Here is a 21,338-nt window from a genome sequence, read left to right as displayed (position 1 = left end):
AAAAAGATATATATTTTTTTTATTCAACTTTGAACTTTACAACCTGTCATAACTTTTTTATATTTGAATTGAGGACTTAGCATTTATTAATAAAGTTATAGAGCTACTCAACTATAGCTTTAAAATGACACCAAAATCAGCTCTGTAGGTGCCACGCTTTTCGAGATATGGTCGGTTAAACACGCAAGGTATCGCTAATTAGCCAAAAGTTCGTTAGCAGATATCTCGCTAATTAGGAGGCCTAGAGAAAAAATTTTTCATTTCTGATCGTTTTTCATGGGTCCCAACAACATACAAAAATTTGAACAAATTCCGAGAGATTGAGGTTTTTTTTTGGTTGATTTGACATGGAATTACCCTAATGTTATTCATTTACCTTGATATAAATAAATATTTTGTAAGTCTGTTTACATAAATTTACAAATATTTTAATTACTTCAGGTGAATGTATTTCAAGATTTACAAACAATAAAGTTCCTTATTGTGTGAAGTTCAACCCAGATGAAGACAAACAACACATCTTTGTAGCAGGCATGGCAGACAAGAAAATTGTACAGGTATTTGATTTATTTATTTTTTGTTAATATTTTTATATAGTATTAGTTTATTTTAGGATGATTACTTTACAGTAAAAATCCCCAAATGCAATTTGGCAATTTCTTGCCCAGTGTGGACATATTTCGTTTTTATGTCTTTGATAAAATAACAAGCATTACTTCTCTGCTATTTCATAATGCCAATTATTTATCCAAACCAAGTCATAAAACGTACATGGTGAAATTTTAAGGGTCTTTTTATCCCCCCGGTTCAGTTGACGCACTGTAGAGTAAAGGCCTGTTTATACTTCAACAATAACGATAAAGAAGCTAAAAAGCAATTGTTCATATAGAAAATGAAAGAAATAAGAGAAGTTTCTACACTATAACGATTCGATAACGATTTATCAGTTATGCGATAACAACATATTTTGACAAATCAAATCAGATGACATCATAATCATGGAAAAACATTAAAATCGTAGTAGTAGCAACGATTTTATTGTTTTTCCATGATTATGACGTCTTTATCGAATCGTCCTAGTCTAAAAACTTGTTTCTTTTGTTTTCTATATTAACAATCGCTTTTTAGCTTTTTTATCGTTATCGTTATCGTATAAACAGGCCCTTATACATCTATTCCAGTCACTGGAAGTAGCCTATTATTATCATCAGGGTTGTAGCTATAGATAAAAAGGTGGGTAATAGACATTTTAAATGTTGGTTGGTAAAAGCATTGGCAAACTCTAAATAATAAGAGTGGATTTTATGGTAATAATACAGGTGGGTCATGGTGAACCATAAAATTGGCTTTAGGTTGAGCAGAAAACGTCAAGGCTGGGAGCCCTCCGACCTCTGCCCACCATAACTACATCCTTGTATAATTGTTGCTGCTACTGCTGCTATATTTATTCAGTATAAAATTCATTGTACTCATTTTTAGTTCCTTTGTGACCTTAGGTCACATGGAACTAATGTAATGGTTCACATGTTAAATGTGTGTATGAGATGTGACACCAAAAGAGGTCAGCATATCTGTAAACAAATAGGCTCCGAAACGGTGCAAAGCGGCAGGTATACATTGTGCTCAATAGTTGCTGGTGGACATGCAATTGTGCAAGAAATGTTTGTTTTTTCGGTTAGATGAAAAATGTAAGCTGTAGGCGATAAAAAATATACCTCCTACCACCAGTTTTGAGTCGTTTTTTAGTCGAAAATTTGATTTGCGCATGCGTCGGGTCAAACTTTCCCGACATTTTGTTTCTGTCGCGAGCTGCCTATAAAAGTTCTTTATGTTGTTTTCATGAATGTCAGTAAACATTGAGCAAACTGAGATAGTTTTTGGCATATCGGCCACTTACTTGTGCTATTATTTGAAGGTGTTCTGTGTGTTCTATTAGTGTTTTAGTATACTTTAACGGCTAAGATTGACGGACCTGGGGTACCTAGGCCTAGCCTAGACACATACGTAATGTAGGCTTCTCTTTGGGCGACACCGTCGGAACTGGTGTAGGCCTAGACACATCTGATATACTATACCGTTAGGCCTACGCGAAGTAGGTTTCTTGGCCTACCACCAGCGTACCGTCAAGCAATAAAAATCAACATTTGTGGAATTATTTTCCAAGAAATGATGGTTAAAAATTCTGGACACATAAATATGCAGCATGTGATGGACGGACGAACCCAATGGTTGGCGGGGGCAGCATGTGATGGACGGACGAACCTAAGGGATGGCGGGGGACGGGAGTTCATCAAATGATGTTTGGGAAAATAATGGTCAGAAAATACAGCATCCCGGGTAGGGGAGAACCTTAAAATTATGGACACACAAATTTACAGCATAGCTTGATCAAATGATGTTTGGGAAAATAATGGTTAGAAAATACAGCATCTGATGGACAGTCCCGGGTGGGGGAGAACCTTAAAATTATGGACACATAAATTTGCAGCATGTGATGGACTGACCGTCTATACACATATACAGCATGTGATGGAGGCATGTATCTGATGGACAGTGTGATAGACTGATGGACAGTGTGATAGATGGACGATCGAACCTGAGGGTGGGTGGGGGAGATTTCATCAAAACATTAGTGATGGAGGCATGTGATAGACGGACGGACGAACCTGAGCTTGGGTGGGGGAAATTTCATCACAACATTAGTTGTTGAGGGGGAGGGGGCAGAGAGCTTCATCAAATGATGTTTAAGAAAATAATGGTCAGAAAATACAGCATCTGATGGACAGTCCCGGGTGGGGAAGAACCTTAAAATTATGGACACATAAATTTACAGCATGTGATGGACTGACCTTCTATCACATTATATTTGGGAAAACAATTGCCATAAATGTACAGCATCTGATATTCGGACCTAGGATGGGGAAAATTGGACACATATACAGCATGTGATGGAGTGACATTGGGGGTGGGACACAATGTGATGGTCCTTGGGTGGTCTATGATGTTTTGGAAAATAATGGATATATGTATACAGCATCTGATATTCGGACCTGGGGGTGGCGGAAGTTATGGACACATAAATATACAGCATGTGATAGATTGTCATGGGGGATGGACATAAATATACAACATTTGAAATTCGGACCTGGAGGTGGGGGAAAATTATAGACACTTAAATATACAGCATGTGATGGACTGGCATTGGTGATGGAAGAGGTCTCTATGCAGCATGTGATGGACAGTCCCGGGTGAGGAGAACCTTAAGTAACAGGCTACAGTATGTGATGGACCTTGGGAGGTCTATCAAAATGATGTTTGGCTTGGGAGATCTATCAAAATGATGTTTGGGAAAACCTGGGGCCCCCAAATGGACATAAATATACAGCATATGATGGACTGATCTTGGGGTGGGGGATGTGATGGACTGATGTTGGGGGTGAGTTGGTCATCAGTAGGCGGTTGTTATGGGGTTACAATGCCGGGTGGGGGAGAACGTTAAAATTATGGACACATAAATTTACAGCATAGCTTTATCAAATGATGTTTGGGAAAATAATGGTTAGAAAATTCAGCATTTGATGGACAGTCTCGGGTGGGGGAGAACCTTAAAATTATGGACACATAAATTTACAGCATGTGATGGACTGACTGTCTATACACATATACAGCATGTGATGGTGGCATGTATCTGATGGACAGTCCCGGGTGGTGGAGAACCTTAAAATTATGGCCGGGACACATAAATTTACAGCATGGCTTCATCAAATGATGTTTGGGAAAATAATGGTTAGAAAATACAGCACCTGATGGACAGTCTCGGGTGGGGGAGAACCTTAAAATTATGGACACCTAAATTCACAGCATGTGATGGACTGACCGTCTATACACATATACAGCATGTGATAGACGGACGAACGTATGCCTTTCCAGTAATTTCCAGTAAAATAATTATTACAACTTCAAGAAAACTCGTGTTTTTATTGCATAAATTAATTTCACAAGCTTTTATTCTGAAATATAGCGGTATCAGTATTCTTTCTATAACGGTACAAGCCACTGGGAACCAGACGTCGAACTGAAAGTTTCATCAGCCCATGTGTGTTTTGTTGCGACGTCATAAATGAAGCTGCTCACGTGACCTCTAGGAGCACACTCCCGAAAAGAAGGTTATTTATTGTTTTGAGTGAAGCGATTTCGAATAAAACGTGTTTCAAAATTGTTTGAGTGAAAGTAACTATGAAAATAATTATTTAAACAACCCAAACCATTGCTTGATTGTCGTAGAAAATGTAGTAGGAATCACAGTACAGCACTGTATAGTGAGTATAATTACAAATACTAGCCCTTCAACAAAGGCTAGGCTAGTTAGTAGGAGCATGGGCCCAAGTTAGACAGACGGCGCCTGATTTTCGCTGCGGTTCGTGATCTTAACTTTTTGGGAGTAGGTTAACGACCGGTGTATAGGTCGCACCCCAAACTTCGAGGGGAAAATCGCGTATTAAATTTGCGGCTTATTCACCTCGAAAATAAGGTTTATGGAGCAAAAACTTGTGTTTCTTCATGATTTTAAGGTGGTGGGGGGGCGGAAGAATTTGTATGAGGCTGGGCAGAAAGCCTTAAAAATAGCTTTAGGATGGGCGCAAGACGTCAAGAGTGGGCAGCGCTGCCCACCTCTGCCCTGCATAACGACATCCCTGCTCTTCTCAGAACCCTTACCCCCTCCCCCTTTCATAAATTTCTGGATCCGCCTCTGATTTTTTTAACTGTATTACCTTGCACAATCATTATTCAAAAAGATACAATCAAGTTATTGCAATTCACAAATGTACATTGATTTTTTACGTACAAAGGAACGTACGCACCCGCAGGGTTCTGGTTAAAATTCAATAATCTCTCTGCTCAAGTTCATAATTTGTATGAACAAGTTAATTTTGAAACTTTTAAAATAATATTTTGTCATTCTCAGGGGACAATACATTTTTCAAACATTATGGTAATAAAAAAGTACTTCACTTATTCCTGTTGTAATAATTAGCCCAGTATTTAGCCATTACAGTTTCCATTTTATGAAGATAAAATGTAGTACAATGAAACGTCATTATTAAAATTGAAATTTAGATATTCCTACAAGAAGTTGATACTTTGCATTTCAATTCATTAAACAGCATTAATTTTTTATGAAGACTATAAAAGATTTCAACATGTTATATGGTTTTTTATATAACAATACATAGAAAATAATAAATCTATCTCTGAATTAATATCTCAATAAATACTTACCTACATGAAAAATTCTTTTAAAAAAGAATATCTTCAGCCTGTTATTTTTGGGGGTTTAGAAACCAATTAATTTTGCCATGAATAACCATGAGTCAGTTCTGTACAATAGTACTTCTTATTGATTACTAATTTTTCTTTCACTACCTTTTTAAATAGATTTTTAATCAAAAGCATTGGTAATATTTTTGTAGTGATTACATTTTATAATTCAAAGGTCGTTTTAATAATTTTATTGCATGTTTACACTGAGTAATTTAGCCAAGGTTAAAATTCAGACTTAATAATATAATATTTTATAATATTTTAATAAAAAATAATATTTTGTAGTTTATACCCACACTTTCCAAACTATGGGTCACGTTGCATTGGTTCTTGAGCAGGTTTGCACAAAAAAACGATTCAATTTATGTGCTCATTTACAGTCTGTTGATGTAGATTTATCAGGTCTGGAGACTAGAAAACAGTATTTATAGGTGAACCCTCATTAGAACAAATATTTTATTATTTGCCCACTATGAATATGAGGAAGAAAATGAGAATTGTATTCAAATTCTAGCCTTAGAGTGCCATTTCCAGCCATGTACTATACAGGTGCCATTAACTTTAAAATATTTGTGAAAACCCCTCTTTGGGCTCACTCTATTATGAATTCCTTTTAAATCGACCACTAATTTTTTTGTCCCTGTGGCACAGAAAAAGAAGATCATTTAGTAAAACAAAAATCGCTTTAATTTCAATGTCAAGTAGTCATTTTTGAAAAAATAAACCGTCAAATTTGGGGGATTCATCACCCGCAACAGGGGCTGTTTGTACCAGTACACCGGTGATGTCATTACTTTCATATGTACGTAATTTTCCTATCCCTGATCAAGCACTAATTCAATTGTGCCTTTGATTATTTTGCTTCTCTTATGCAACAAGCTCGATTGCTAGCCATGTTCTGAACGCACACAGCTGACATAACAAATCTCGCTCAACAGTGTTGGTTAAACACAAAGCCTACTAGACCACCGATCTAGCCAAGACCTAAAAATGCATATGTGGCATTTGTGGCTAGCAAAACCAGTCAGGCAAATTGTGTTTCAGAGAAAATAGCCAAATCATGCTGGAATGTCAAATTTTTTGAAATCTATTTTATTACACTTAACTAACCTTTATATATCTATACATTATGCTATGTTGTTATTTTCCCCATTTTCAATGTTAAAACAACACTTTTTAAGGATTTGATGATACTGTAGTTTCTGCATTTGAAATGCCCAAAATTATAAACTTTGAAGGCTGAAGGCTGATTTCTCTTATTGGACTTTAAACAGCTGTATGTTTAAGTGCTTGTAACCTCATAAGGAAATGTCAGATTTGAATGATATTTTGACCATTTTATAGCTCTTATTTTACTCTTTAACCCTGTACATTTATCACTCAAATTCAATTTTTGCGACGAGTGACTGGTTTGGCTTTTCTTTGCCACATATGGTTAATTCTTTTATACTCCGAAGCCTTGCTTTAACGGTGTCACAAAAATTTCCCCCTCTCCTCATGGCTGTGTAGAAGAACATTTATCATAAGATCTGATGGGTATGTAGTTGTTAAAAACAAACAATTACATGCATCCCATTCTCTACTACTTACTAATACTTAGCCTTAGAGACAACTGATGAATTGCTTACATTTCATAATAAAACACTACTTTTTGTTTCCATAATCAGTGTCACTGTTAGCGTTATTTTTTGTCTCAGTCAGCTTTTGATCAATTGGTATCAATATTCCTGCTTTCTCATAATACCTCCACAGTGGGATACACGAGCAAACGAGATTGTGCAGGAGTACGACCGGCATCTTGGTGCGGTCAACACGATCACCTTCATTGACCAGAATCGACGTTTTGTGACGACATCGGATGACAAAAGCATCCGGCTTTGGGAATGGGATATCCCGGTGGATTTCAAATACATTGCAGAACCAAATATGTACCCAATGCCTAGCGTGACGCTCAGTCCCAATGGTAAGTTATAATGTTAGTAACTTATTACTTCTCTCAGCACCGTCACCAGTGGTGTAGGAAGAGAAGGAGGGGCTTAACCCATTGGATGTGGACAGAAGTCCCCTGTCTGCCATGACTCTTCAAACTAGATTCCACTATAGTGCAGTGGTCCCCCAATAGGGCCCTTGATTCAGCACTTTGATCTAAAAGAGTTTTGTTGGATATATATTATCTGTATCTGACATCTACTGTAGGACATACATAATTTTTAAATTAAAAAACTTAATACAACTCTATTATTATAAATTAAATTATATTAAATTGTATATTCCCCTGTATTTTTGTATTTTAACTTAATTATTTAAATTGCAATGTACATATAAAGTAATTACTATTTCTATTTTGTGTGGGTTCAAAAGAGTTTTGCTGGATACATATTATCTGTATCTAACATCTACTGTAAGACATACGTAATTTTTAAATTATTATAAATTAAATTATATATATTAAATTGTATATTCCCCTGTATTTTTGTATTTTAACTTAATTATATAAATTGCAATGTACATAAGTAATTACTATTTCCATTTATCTCATAAATTCAGAAAATTATTGTACTGTATATAATTATTAATTTTATTTTTATGTTAAGTCATATTTTTCCCCTGTATTTTTGTATTTCAATAAATAAATTGGAATGTATAGGCCTTTAATTGTTATTAGTTTTTTACATGGGATTTTAATTAATTTAATAGTTTAGGGAGAAAAGGGTTTTTACTTATTTGCCATCTTTTTATTTGTCATGTGTATTATATTTTTAACTTTACACTGTTTTTATTCTGAATGTATTGCTGCCGTTGTTTCTGTGTTTCCTTATGTTGTTTTTTATTGATTGGTTTCTGCCTTTTTAAACTTCAATTTTGTTTTCGAAATTCTAACAAAGAATGAAGAATTTATTTATAATCATATTTTATCCAGTGGTGGATTAAAGGGGGACCTGTTGTCTCTGGCCCTCTAAATTTGTCAAATTAAAAAAAAAAAATAGATAAAAAGAAATTTACAGTATATTAAAATGTTAAGTATGCGAGTTCCATATGGCTAAGTTGTAGCAAAAATTGAAATTCAAGTTATTGGTATTTTCAGATACCTGAGTATGTGATTTTTAAAATGAGGGGTTATTCATTCAAATTGGACATTTCAATCCTAAGTTATTGGAAAGTGAAAGTACAGTTACTCTTAGAGTCAAGATAAACAGGATTTTGAGTAATTGCCTTTCAAAGTTATTTGTGCATACATTGTTTAATAGAATGAACTATGAAAAATAACGTTAAATAAACAATTTGTTAACCACTTACAGAACTAATACTTTGGGACATAATTAATAAGACATTAAACTGTTGATCTATAGTGAAAAACAAATTTGGATTTTTAGGCAATTTTTTGAGCTCCCATATTTTATAGCTAATTTACTCAATACTGGACTGTGCGACAACTTAACCATTTCGCCACAACATGCCTCAATTGTTTATTGTTTATCAACTTTTTATTAACTGTTTTGTTTTTATTGCCCTCTGTCGTCATTTAGTTTTGCAATACTTATCCAATCCAAGTTTTCTGTCTGTAGAGTAGCTGATTGATTAATAAAGAAAAAAAAGAAAAAATGCTTGTTTTATTTTATGTATATAGGTAAGTGGTTAGGCTTCCAATCGATGGACAACCAGATTCTCATATACGGTGCACAGAATCGATTGCGTCTGAACCGTAAGAAGAACTTCAAAGGTCACATGGTCGCAGGATATGCATGCCAGATGGGCTTCTCACCAGATATGAGGTAGAACAAAGTCATGGTAGATATTTATTGATATTTAAAGAAATGCAGAATGCTGGAGCTATCGCCGCTCAGTTAATTAGCTTCATCATTTTTTTTCCTCTGTGGCTTAACTTTGAAAGATGTAATTTAACACAAAGTTTCACTGGCAGTTGATGCCAGCTTTTATTCAGACTGACACGCATAACACTGTTGCATCACCTATCGTCCAGCAGGATAGGCCTATTCCAGCCATTATAGGTCATTAAAAAATATTTTTCGTTGTAGGCTTAATCATCATCTTCATATTCAGCACATATTTATCATTGTTGTCTTCTTGGTTTTGTTTTACAGTCAAATCTAAATAAATATTAACTATACATTCCTCCGTAATTAGCAACATGCTTTTAAGGAATGAGTGAAGCAATGGGATTGTAATTTACACTGATGAATCTACTTCTACGACATCCAACATATTCGAATTAAACGTCTAATGAAAAAGAGTCAGCCGTCGTAAAAACTTGCTTTGAGTTCCGTCTTCAGGTTGATTGCAATCAATTTTTATAGGATTAGGCCAGAGGACATTTTTCTTTTTCTTTTTTTTTTTTTTTTGTCGTGTGAGCTACTGTAGGCCTGTTAATTATTAGACAGGGATGATTATTGCATTATTTTCATCTGGGAAAAGTTGATTTTTATTGAAATTATATTCTGTACCAAATAAAATATCCGGACTTTGGAATAGGGAGATCAGGTTTTCGGAACGTATTTTATAGAAGAATAGGAATGGTTTTAAAACTTAAACAAATTTGGTTTAGCGTAAAATTCTGCTTTCTGGGCATTCGAAATTCGGAGATTCCACTGTATATTTTTTTTTTTTTTTTTTTTTGTAGTTTTATATTATTCACCATTATAACATTAACACTGTTCATCAACAATTAGTTGTGAATTTGAACATTAGTACATAGGCTAGGCTTTCCAGCTTGATTTGGTGACTTGAAAAGACATCCATCACTGCCATAACAGGTCAGCATTGGTTGATTTTAGGTGTGTAGCTGAAACTACAAACTGCTGATGTTATAACCGGCGTCAATTTTATAGCGCCGGCAATTTAAAATTTTTTTTTTGCCGACATACTTTTTTCCTAATTTTGAGGGCTGCCCATCTCAGTCATAGTTAGGACTGAGGTGGGAATATTTGGGGAAATAGTACAAATTCACTGAATTTACTTCACCTATTTCATGGGCTGAAAACCAATCTTATCTCTACATGGTTTTTCTCATACATGCACTCGTGTCGTGTATTATAGGTAATTCAGATGTGTGTGGACAAAGATACTGGTGTCTTGCTATAAAATAAGGTGTACTCTGGCTGTACAGCGCTGTTTCGTTAAAACCTGGGTCATTTATGCAGTATACTTAAATAATTTTCAGACATCTTCTTGCCTTTATGAAATTACATTGCGGACGAAAAGTGAGGGAACCAACCCCCTTGAAATATATGGGGGGTGCGTGTCCCCCCCATGATCTTCCCCAATGGTACTGATGCAGTGTTCTACCAAAGGCAGATATTCTGACTCTTCCGACTCTTCCCACAAGAATTAAAAATACAAAAATCTTTGAATTTCAAAATATAGTATACCTTCGCTGTTGTTCAGATATTCCTCATTTTAATGGCGAAAGATGTTTAGTTACTACCACAGCTTTTGTCTTTGTTGCCACCTTGAATGATGCTATATGTTCCTATAAAGAACACAATGTATAACAGCTCAATGTGTAATTAATTATATTCTTGAATAGAATAGGAAAGATGTTTGTGTAATTAATAATATAACAACCTATATTACAGTATTCGTGTAGGTGAAGAACAAGCTCATTAAACTTTTTATGATACCATTTCAAACATGTATGGGTGTCATGATCAATTCAGTGAATATGCTTATACAGTATCTCATAATTTAATATGTATTCGATGATGTATATTAAATTTTTGTAGTATTGTTACCTGGATAATAAGAAGTATATTATAGTTTAATAAAAAACAGAATGTTTTGTTATAGTGCTGTAAAGCCTGTTGTGGTTGTCAGAATGTAAATATTGAAGTTGATCAAACGTGCCTGCATTAAAATAAATTCAATACTGGACCTGTTTCAAAAGTGGTCATCATGAAAATTTATTAGCTGATTGATTAAATAAACCGAGTCTGGGTATAAGATGCAATTAGACTGAAATGAATACAACAAAACCGATATACAGTATATTTACCATAAACAAAGAACGCAATTTATTTTAAAGTTACCATGTACATATGAGTTTGGACAGATATTTAATTGAATAGGGTTATTTATATTAATGTATCCAGTACTTCTGTGTATCCTGATTTAGCGTTATTAGCATTTTAACTATTTATATATTTAACTATTATTAACTTAAAATATGAATGAGACGCAAAACACTGTATCACCGGGAATATGGTAACAATTCATGTGCTCAAGCTTCCTGCAAATGATCACAAAAATGAGCTTATTACAAAAGAGCCTATTTCCTTGTTCAGGAGGTAAGACTTGAATCACTATTAAATCTACATAACATAATACTGTATTTCCACATTGTGGGCTTTCAAAACTAAACACCCTTACAGTACTGCAGTACTTCAATATCAGCAATATTAGTAATTAGTTCCTAACACGCTTTAAACAGTAATCGATTGAAATCATACCTACAGTAAATTGAAATGTAATAAAGTGAAGATTACTCGCAGAAATCATCAACAAAAAGTAAAATGAATATTGGTACAGAATATATGTGAGGTCTCCCCACGAAATGAGATGCATCGTTGGTGAAATCATATTGAGATATTCACCAAAATAGGTCAAAGGCAACATTTTGACAAAATTTTGATTTTAATGTTTTTGAATTATTTAATACTTATATTTTATGATTGTGTAGTTTTTAAGTGAATTTTATTACTAAAACAGTGTTCTCTTCGCATATTCTGTAATCCTAGTCCTATTATTTGTACAGGTTAGTTTATCTTTAAACCTGGTTCTCATACAGCTAAACTTTAAATGCTAACATCTCTGGATCTATTTATCCTAGGGAAGCCACTCAAAGATCAAATTAAAGCTTATAAGTTATAATGTGATCTATCAAAATATAATATAAACTCATTTTTTTGATTTTCTAACGATGAGACTCATTTTGTAGTGAGACCGGACATATACTGTATATAGTATAGGCTTCAGGACTGAATAGGTGTTACACAGCAGCAATGTTAACAGAAGTGACCTTCTATCCAAACCACAGATATTTTGTACAGTAAGACAATCTGATACCATGTTATGTCTGTGTGGTGTAAATTCTTAGATATTAAATTTGGTAGAACTGTATACTGTACACCCATGGAGGAAATAATTTCTTAATTATTTCCTCCATGATACAACCATATGCTACTACTGTACATGTATAGGCCCATCTGTGGACTAAAGTACTTTAAATACATAATAATACTTAAGTAGTCTCTCACAATGGCAAAAATTAAAATTACAGTACCATTTATTATTATCATTATTGTCTATATTATTTATGCTACCATGAAGTTATAATAATTTGTAAGGAAAAAAAAAGACAGTTTGGGGTAAATTTTTATGTGTTTGCACACGTTCCCAAAATTGTTACCATGTTGGATTGAATTTACCCAAGTAATTTTTTCTTTTAATAATCTTGTTTATATTATAGACAGTTTGTTTGTCAAATTTACAAAGTTAACATTTTGTTTTTATATCATATCATGAAAACAATTGATTCAATAATTCAGACGCGGATCCAGACCTTTGCCCAGTTCGCCCAGGTGAAGGTCAGGGTGAGAAATAATAATAAAATGTTGACCATTTTTCCAACATTCATACTTTCTTTCCTTGACACTTATATTGAACATTACCATTAGGGCAATGTTTAAATCCACTCTATCCTATATCTTACACTTTTACACTGATTGTACTGTAGGCCCTACCAGAGAGGTACATTTTCAATACATTATGGTCTTTATTACTTTTTGAATTCATCTAGCAATTAAATATCGTCACACACGTTTTTGTTTGTGGTATTTTAAAGTTGGTTCAACTATTATTTTTGAATCAAACTATGTATGTTTTGGAATTGCTATGTTACAGTATTTACTACCGCTCTGTATTTCCATTTTTAACGGTGGGCATCCTGCCTAACAAATTTTTTTTTTCTTTAAGTGTCACTAAATAAAGCCTACTAGACCACCGATCTAGCCAAGATCTAAAAATTCATATGCCCTACCAGAGAGGTACATTTTCAATACATTATGGTCTTCCACTTCTATAGCGCATGATGCAGTGCATAGCAAACGTTACGTAACCACTAATAATACTCTGATCCATTGGCGTAGGTATGGGCAGTGCACAGCACTGGGGCCCGGGGCTATTAGGGGCTCATTCAATAAGTATAATGATCTAAAAATTTAACTTTAAAAAAATCCTATTCAAACTTTAAAAGGACCCTTCAATAATATTAGGTTTTAGAGGCTATAGCTATTGATTATATTCATTACAATTTACCTATTAGGCCTACCTATTTCCCAAACGCTCCAAGTAAAAAAAAAAAAAACAACAATACAAGACCTTGCGTATACAATGGACTAATATACTTTTTGAAATCACATTTCTAAAGCAATACAATATTGTCACGCACATTTTGTGTTTGTGGTACAGTATTTTAAAGTTGGTTCAACTATTATTGTGTACGTTTTTAAACACTTCAGATCATCATAACTTTATGAATATATTTTAGATTCAGTTCACGGCAAGTAGGTCGATGACTGTTCTATTATTGAATGGTAATTGTTATCATCGTGGTGGAATAGACAGTACCTGGATTTGCGTCATGAGAATCAATTATGGGCCTATATGTATTTGGCCCAACCTGTCGTGAAAATGTATTGAATACTCAGTGCGTGATTCACTAATACACTTTTTGAAATCACATTTCTAAAGCAATAAAATATCATCACGCACATTTGTATTTGTGGTATTTTAAAGTTAGTTCAACTATTATTGTGTACGTTTTTAAACACTTCAGATCATCATAACTTCATGAATACATTTTAGATTCACTTCATTGAAGGTAGGTCGATGATTGTTCTATTGTTGAGTGGTAATTTTTATTGTCTTTGTACAGTACGATGCACTATTAAACTACTTTTTGAAATCATATTTTGAGGAAATACCAGTCAAATGTTTGCATGTACAGTTTTGTTTGGTTTTTAAAGTTGGTTAACTATTACTGTGTACATTTTTAAACACTACTTCATAAATTCATGAATACGTTTTAGATTCACTTCACAAGTAGGTCGATGATTGTTCTATTAGGGTAATTGAATTGCATTTGAATGGTAATTGTTATCAAGGTGGAATAGACATTACCTGGATTTGCGCCATTAGAACCAATTATATGTGTAATTTGCCCAACCTGTTGTGAGAATGACATACTGTACTTAATACTTAGTACGAACAAATATTTGCAAGTTTTCTGGTGGGACTTGAACCCATTAGTAGAACCCATAATTTACTTCACTGCAAGTAGGTGGCCCCCCCCCCCCCCCCAAAATTCCAAAAGGTCCACTTTTTAAAACAAATTATTTCACAAAATCGTTCCTAATTATCGCAAAATGCTCTAGCATGCATTGCATTATATATTTGCCAGCACATCCAGCCGTTGTTTTTAAATATATGAAATTTGTTGGAAATTTATTGTCTCCGGTGACTGCAGATTGATCTATAATATGAACAATGTTATCTGTAGGCCAGCAGATGTACATGACATAATAACGTTACTTCTTCAGCACCCCCCCCACCCTAAAAAAAAAACCTAAGTTAATGAAAATTTAGATAAAATATTCACGAATTTTGTGCTTGAGAAATCCATTATGTAAGACCCTTAAAATGCTACTTTGTCGGAGCCTCCTGGGGCTTTTCTCAAAAACCCCTGCCAAATCTCTGCCCCTGGACCACCAAATTCCAAAAAGTCCACTTTTTAAAACCTATTATTCATTAAAATCTTTCCTAATTATCGCGAAATGCTGCAGGCCTAGTATGCATTACATTTTTTTTTTTGCCCGCTCTTCTAACTGTTGATTTTTAATAATGTGCTATGAAATCTGTTGGAAATTATCAGCTCCAGTGATTGCAGATTGATCCATGTCATCTGTAGACCTACAGATGTAAAGGACATATAAACATCATCAGTCTACATGAAAAGTATTTGGTTCATTTCTGTTGTGTTTTTTGTTAACTGATGATGGGTTGAAGGTAAACCGAAACATGTCTTCCATTAAAACTTTTGTGTTATTTTTAAAATGCCTTGTATTTTTTGTCAACATACATCCATTTGGTTCTATCATCAAGGATTTCAGTTCAAGAAGATTCCCAGTTTCTTTATTAAGAAAATATGAAAAGATTACTCTTTGTTTGAACAAAGCCGAATTGGATTTTAATTTTTTACATAATATATATACTGTATATATATATATATATATTGTGTATAAGAGACCAATACAAAACAGTTATTAGTTGATAGTAATGACATGCTATATAGAATAATATATATATTTTTTTTTCTCAATCAGCTATGTTGTTTCTGGGGATGCTGATGGTCGTTTGAACATCTGGGACTGGAAGACTACAAAACTGTTTAACAAATTCAAAGCCCACGACGGTGTCTCAATAGGCTGTATATGGCATCCACACGAAACATCAAAAGTTATTACATGTGGATGGGATGGACTCATTAAACTGTGGGATTAAAATTATATGGATCTGTTGGATTAAGATTATATGGATCTGTTGGATTAAGATTGGATGGATACATTGAGCAAGGGGATTAAGATCGGATAGTTTCTAAAGCCCCTTTCAGACAGAAAATACCGCGATAATACCCTAATCACGCCGTTTTTAAGGCGAGGCCGGCTTGAATTTCGAGCAGCTAGGTGCAGGTGATTTTCGCGTCTAAAAGAACCGTCAGCTAGCGATTTCATCGGTTTTGTTAGCTGCAGCAGCGGTTGATGGCTGCTCGTGTGACCGTCTGATTTGTTATGCCTCAGTGCGTAAGACGGCGATGATATGATGATATAATCATCAAAATGATGTGTGTAATAAATTGGCGGGAAAAACATTAAGGGGGCGAGTAAACTCGCCGACGGCACTGTGATAGCACTTTTTATTGACTATGCCAAGTGCGAGTTGCATGGGTTGGTATATGTTCAAAGGGCACCCCCACTTGTGCCGCTCGAAGTGTACTAACGGCAAAATATTCCAACAAACATACGTATGTCATATGTAGGTTATTGTCCTGAACTACCAGCTGTTGAGCCTGTGCTCCTACAATGTATAACAGAGAAGTTATAAATGCTAGAGTGTTACCCCGATTTTGACGAGTATAGCAGTGTCTCGGGCACCCTCAGCAACACCCCTGTGGGCTTGTATACTCACGCCGCCGTATTGCCGGCGCAGACCCTTTCACACAGCTAGTAAAAATATGGTAATAATACCGTATCCTGTCTGAAAGGGTTCTCGCGGAAAGGAGTATTTGATGTCTGTTGGCGCTTATATGCTTGTTAACTTGTTTTTGTTTACTCAATTAATCCAATATGGCTGGGGATGAAGTCATAAAACTGCTGCTTTGCAAATGCTTTTTAATGCTTGCTATGTTTGCAATACATAAATTGAGAAACAGAAGGTTTCTAATGCGTTTCGTTCAAGGGAAGAAAGAATTTAGGAAGCGTTTAAGGCGAGGCCGGCTTGAATTTCGAACAGCTAGGTGCAGGCGATTTTCGCGTCTAAAAGAACCGTCAGCTAGCGATTTCATTGGTTTTGTTAGCTGCAGCAGCGGTTGATGGCTGCTCATGTGACCGTCTGATTTGTTATGCCTCAGTGCGTAAGACGGCGATGAACCCTGTACCCTTTCACATCGAGTTGGGCAAAACTTGCTACAGTATTAATGCGGTATTAAGACTAGGTCCCGAGGAGGTCTAACTGAAGCCGGCGTTTAGGCGTATTTACCCTTTCACACAGAACGCCGGCGTTCGAGTAATACGGTATTAATACCGTTTTGCAGGTCTGTCTGAAAGGGGTATAATAGTCTCATTAACATGAGTATGGGTCAACTCAAGAAATTGGGATTAAGATGGATCATCTTATTTAATTGGGATTAAGACCGGATTGGATTGACTCAGATAATTGGGATTAATATTCAATCTCATGGATATTATTCAAGATTGGATGCATTCATAAAACTCAAGATGCTGTAAAATTGTTAAGTATTGGTTAGTTTAATCTCATAACAAGGGTATCCTATGCATGTTAAGTTATCACAATCTGAAACATTTTCACAGAAACTACTGTACATTGTAAATATTTTTTATTCTGAAGAGAATACATGCGGACATTAATTAAGGGCACAGATTGGATAGACTCATGAGATTTGGGATTAATATTCATTCACATGGATATTATTCAAGATTGGATGCATTCATAAAACTCAAGATGCTGTAAAATTGTTAAGTATTGGTTTATTTCAATCTCATAACAAGGTATAGTATTTATGTTAAGTTATCTCAACCTGAAACATTTTTACAGAAACTACTGTACATTGTAAATATTTTTTTATTCTGAAGAGAATACATGCGGACATTAATTAAGGGCACAGATTGGCGACAACTTTAGATGATTCATGTAATTTTGCTTGGTAAAATAGTTTAATACAGGTTCCTTCCTTTGTGCCAAAACAAGTTTACATGTACAATCATACTTTTTTGAAATTTTTAACTAGTCATATAATCATCAAAATGATGTGTATAATAAATTGGCGGGAAAAACATTAAGGGGGCGAGTAAACTCGCCGACGGCACTGTGATAGCACTTTTTATTGACTATGCCAAGTGCGAGTTGCATGGGTTGGTATATGTTCAAAGGGCGCCCCCACTTGTGCCGCTCGAAGTGTACTAACGGCAAAATAACCAAACAAACATACGTATGTCATATGTAGGTTATTGTCCCGAACTACCAGCTGTTGAGTCTGTGCTCCTACAATGTATAACAGAGAAGTTATAAATGCTAGAGTGTTACCCCAATTTTGAGGAGTATAGCAGTGTCTCGGGCACCCTCAGCAACACCCCTGTGGGCTTGTATACTCATTGCTGGCAGCCAACGTGTTAAAATTCAATTTAAGATGCATTGTAAAATAAAGAGAAAAATCATGATTTCTTTGTGTACTATATTATTATATTGGTCAAGCTCTTATGTTCATCATAAATGGTCTTGCTACTAATTTAATCTTGTGCTGATATGGTCCAAATTATGAATGAAACACTGACTGGAAAACCATGATCATGCAACGTCTGACGAATTGTATTTGTTACTGGCCTCTTAAATTATTGCATCATTTGTGAATTAATAAGGACAATCATTAGTGTCAATTATTAGTGTCTAAGCTTGTGCTTTCTTTTTTATTGTTTGACTTGTACTGCTATAAATTCTTTTACTGATTTTTTTTTAAAAATAATTCTTGGCATTAAAATGCTTATTTTTTAAGTCCTGTATTTTTCTGTACTGCTTTTTTTCTTTTATTTATTTTTTTGTATGATGTTAGTCCTAATGCCCTCAGGGAATATAAGATGCAATTTGAGGACTGAACAGAAATACTGTATTTTTTCCCAAATATTTGAATATTTTCATCTGGTTTGGTTTATATTGTTGTTAAAACTGTTTTCCTTAAAAAAAAAAAAAAATCTTGGATTGTTCTTATTGTACATTGTTATTATCGTCTGAGCCATTTTGTGTGTTGTTGTGTATGTTGTTGGATTATTAGATCCATGTAATTTGAGTTTGCAACAAATAAAATTTAGTAATCGACAATAATTCATTGCCAATCAAATATTTATGTCAAAAGCTTCACCAAAATAAAATTAGGTAGCTAATTTGCCTGGGCCACTATTATTATTATATAATATTTTATAAGGATTAATGTTCATAAGGTTTGTTACTCATCAACTTTGCTACTTTATAGACCATGTTAATCATCCAAGTAACTTCCATGTACAGTAATTAGCTTTTATTGAGTTTATAATAGAGAGACATCTAGAGTTCAAGCCCGTAGCCAGGATTTTGATAGGGGGTTCTTTTTGATACTGGAAGGGCACTTGCAAGTGAAGCGAGCACCATTGGGTGAGGGCCAAGGAGCCCCGGAGGGGTCCAGGATCGAAGCCCCGGTGGGGGTCCAGGGGTTGGAGCCCCCGGAAGGTCCAGCATTCTAGACATTTACAGGTGTTCTTTAATTGATTTGAGAGGCCATACATTAAAAAAATGTATATATAAAGATCAGTAATTTTTTGAGTTAGGCAAAGATAAAAAAAAAACTACTTCAGTATTACAGTACTGGTAATTTAACAAGAGCCTACATTAGCATGATACAAACTCAAAAGAAACCAGTATGGTTTATTCTTTCATTTTTTTATTCTTTTTAAGAAATAAGAAGTACTGTATGGCTTATATAGCACTTTGGAAGTTGTATCATACTCTACTCACTCAAGACAATCAGTAACATAAAAAGAACCGAGACAAATTTCTTTCCCCCTCCCCACTTTTTGGCAAAAAATGTATAATGTCTATGCAGATTTTTGTATGATCGGAGAGAAATGCAAGTGGTCCCACTGAGTTGCTTCTCAAATGAGATTTTTGCGTATTCTGCCCAAGAATATCTATACACAATGGACATGAGATCACCGCTCCAATTTTTATTGCCTCTTACAATACACAGATGACGAACATTTTTTTACCAGGCATTCAAAATAGAGGCCGGGGATGGGGGAGGTGCCGAGAGGATTTTAGAGATGGGAAGTTATACAACCGCAACCCCGTGGTTGGGGCTGAGCTGAAGTTTAAAATGTTATGTCTATGACATCTCAAGGTGGCCAACACTGGCACTTTTAAACTTAAACTTGAATGCAATTTTCTTTTTCTTTATTTTGTTTTAATTTTTTATATATAATTTTTGGTGGAGAGAAGGTGCAGGCCAGTGTTTTGTATCTCTTTCATTTATGTGATCTTCAATCAACTTTTGCAAAAACAATGCTATAAAGCTTGTGCCTAAATTGGAATTTTTTAATAGGCCGATGCAAAAACACCCCTATTTTAAATAAATGGCATGGTTCATTTTTTTTTTTTTTGCATTATTAGCAGTAAAATTTTTAAGTTGAAATTCATTTTTTTTTTGCATTATTAGCAGTAAATTTTTAAGTTGAAATTTAATTACTCTATTCTCTATATAAGAGCTGTGGAATGCCACTTTTATGATGTTCCAGAGTAAAAAATATAAAATTGCATTTAATTGCTAAAATCTTAAAATAATAATTAAAAATAAATGAAATATTATACAAAATAAGTTTCGATTATTTGATTTGATAAAAATTTGAACTCGATGCAATTTTTATGTGCCTGCCTCAAAATGTAAGCAGTGATAACCATTATGTCAGAAAGGCAAAACTACAAACTTTTCTGACAACACAGCTTTAACAGGCTTACATTGCCCAAACTTTATTGTCCAATTTATCCAATCAACATGGGTTTGCCAGGACAAATCATTCAATGTGTTACCATAAATGTTATACCCCTCCACACTTGGGCCTAAATTGGAATTTTCAAAATATGCAAAAACACCCCTATTTCAAATAAATATATGGTCAGTGTTTTTATGCTTTTTGTTTGTAAAGATTTCTTCAGCATATCTTGCATTAGTAGTAAAATTCAATTCTATTCTATGTAAGAGCCATTGGAATGGTCGTTGGTATGACAACGAGACACGAAAACATAATTAAATGAATGCTATTTTATTTGTTTTGGCTAAAGGCCTTTCACCATGCAAATTTAAAAAAGCTATTTTTTTTTGTCGTTGCCACCCAAAGGTCGATATTTACAGACAATCGCTCTTAAGTTCTTCAAGATTTTTCACCTTTGTAAACGGTCAGGTAAATTTTTCTAATTCTTATTACAGTAAATTGGCCTATTATGTGTGTACCGGTATACACAAAAAGAATAAGTAAATTAGTTGCATAAATATTCTTTTTTTTTTTACATGAATTGATGAACCCCAAAGGTAGGTCCAAAATATTTTTTCCCAAGGGGTTGTGGTGGGGGTGTGTGTGGGCGGTGGTTAGGACCCCTGAAACCCCCTCCCCCTTCAGATCCGCCAA

The 21,338-nt window shown here is 34.6% G+C and overlaps 1 protein-coding gene across 1 annotated transcript; it reads left to right on the top strand.

Moving 5' to 3' along the window:
• Window positions 1–429: 429 nt before the first annotated feature.
• Window positions 430–15,938, top strand: LOC117119727 (pre-mRNA-processing factor 17-like). The gene is made up of 4 exons (XM_033264573.1): window positions 430–557; window positions 7,075–7,285; window positions 8,951–9,095; window positions 15,720–15,938. Exons 1-4 carry the CDS (start codon window positions 534–536, stop codon window positions 15,895–15,897), a joined length of 558 nt encoding a protein of 185 aa, XP_033120464.1. The 5' UTR covers window positions 430–533; the 3' UTR covers window positions 15,898–15,938.
• The last annotated feature ends 5,400 nt before the right edge of the window (window positions 15,939–21,338 follow it).

Source organism: Anneissia japonica, unplaced genomic scaffold (assembly GCF_011630105.1).
Source record: "Anneissia japonica isolate Jap-2015-1 unplaced genomic scaffold, ASM1163010v1 scaffold4546_len68480_cov126, whole genome shotgun sequence".
NCBI classification, from domain to species: domain Eukaryota; kingdom Metazoa; phylum Echinodermata; class Crinoidea; order Comatulida; family Comatulidae; genus Anneissia; species Anneissia japonica.
Note: the sequence above shows the minus strand (reverse complement) of the source record. Positions and strands in the feature narration are given on the sequence as shown.

What these genes read in the sequence shown, in the direction of transcription:
- LOC117119727 (XM_033264573.1), top strand. Translation starts at nt 534, where the DNA reads ATGGCAGACAAGAAAATTGTACAG. An exon ending in CAGACAAGAAAATTGTACAG is followed by an intron (nt 558 to 7,074) that starts GTATTTGATTTA and finishes ATACCTCCACAG; the next exon opens with TGGGATACACGAGCAAACGA. An exon ending in GGCTTCTCACCAGATATGAG is followed by an intron (nt 9,096 to 15,719) that starts GTAGAACAAAGT and finishes TTTCTCAATCAG; the next exon opens with CTATGTTGTTTCTGGGGATG.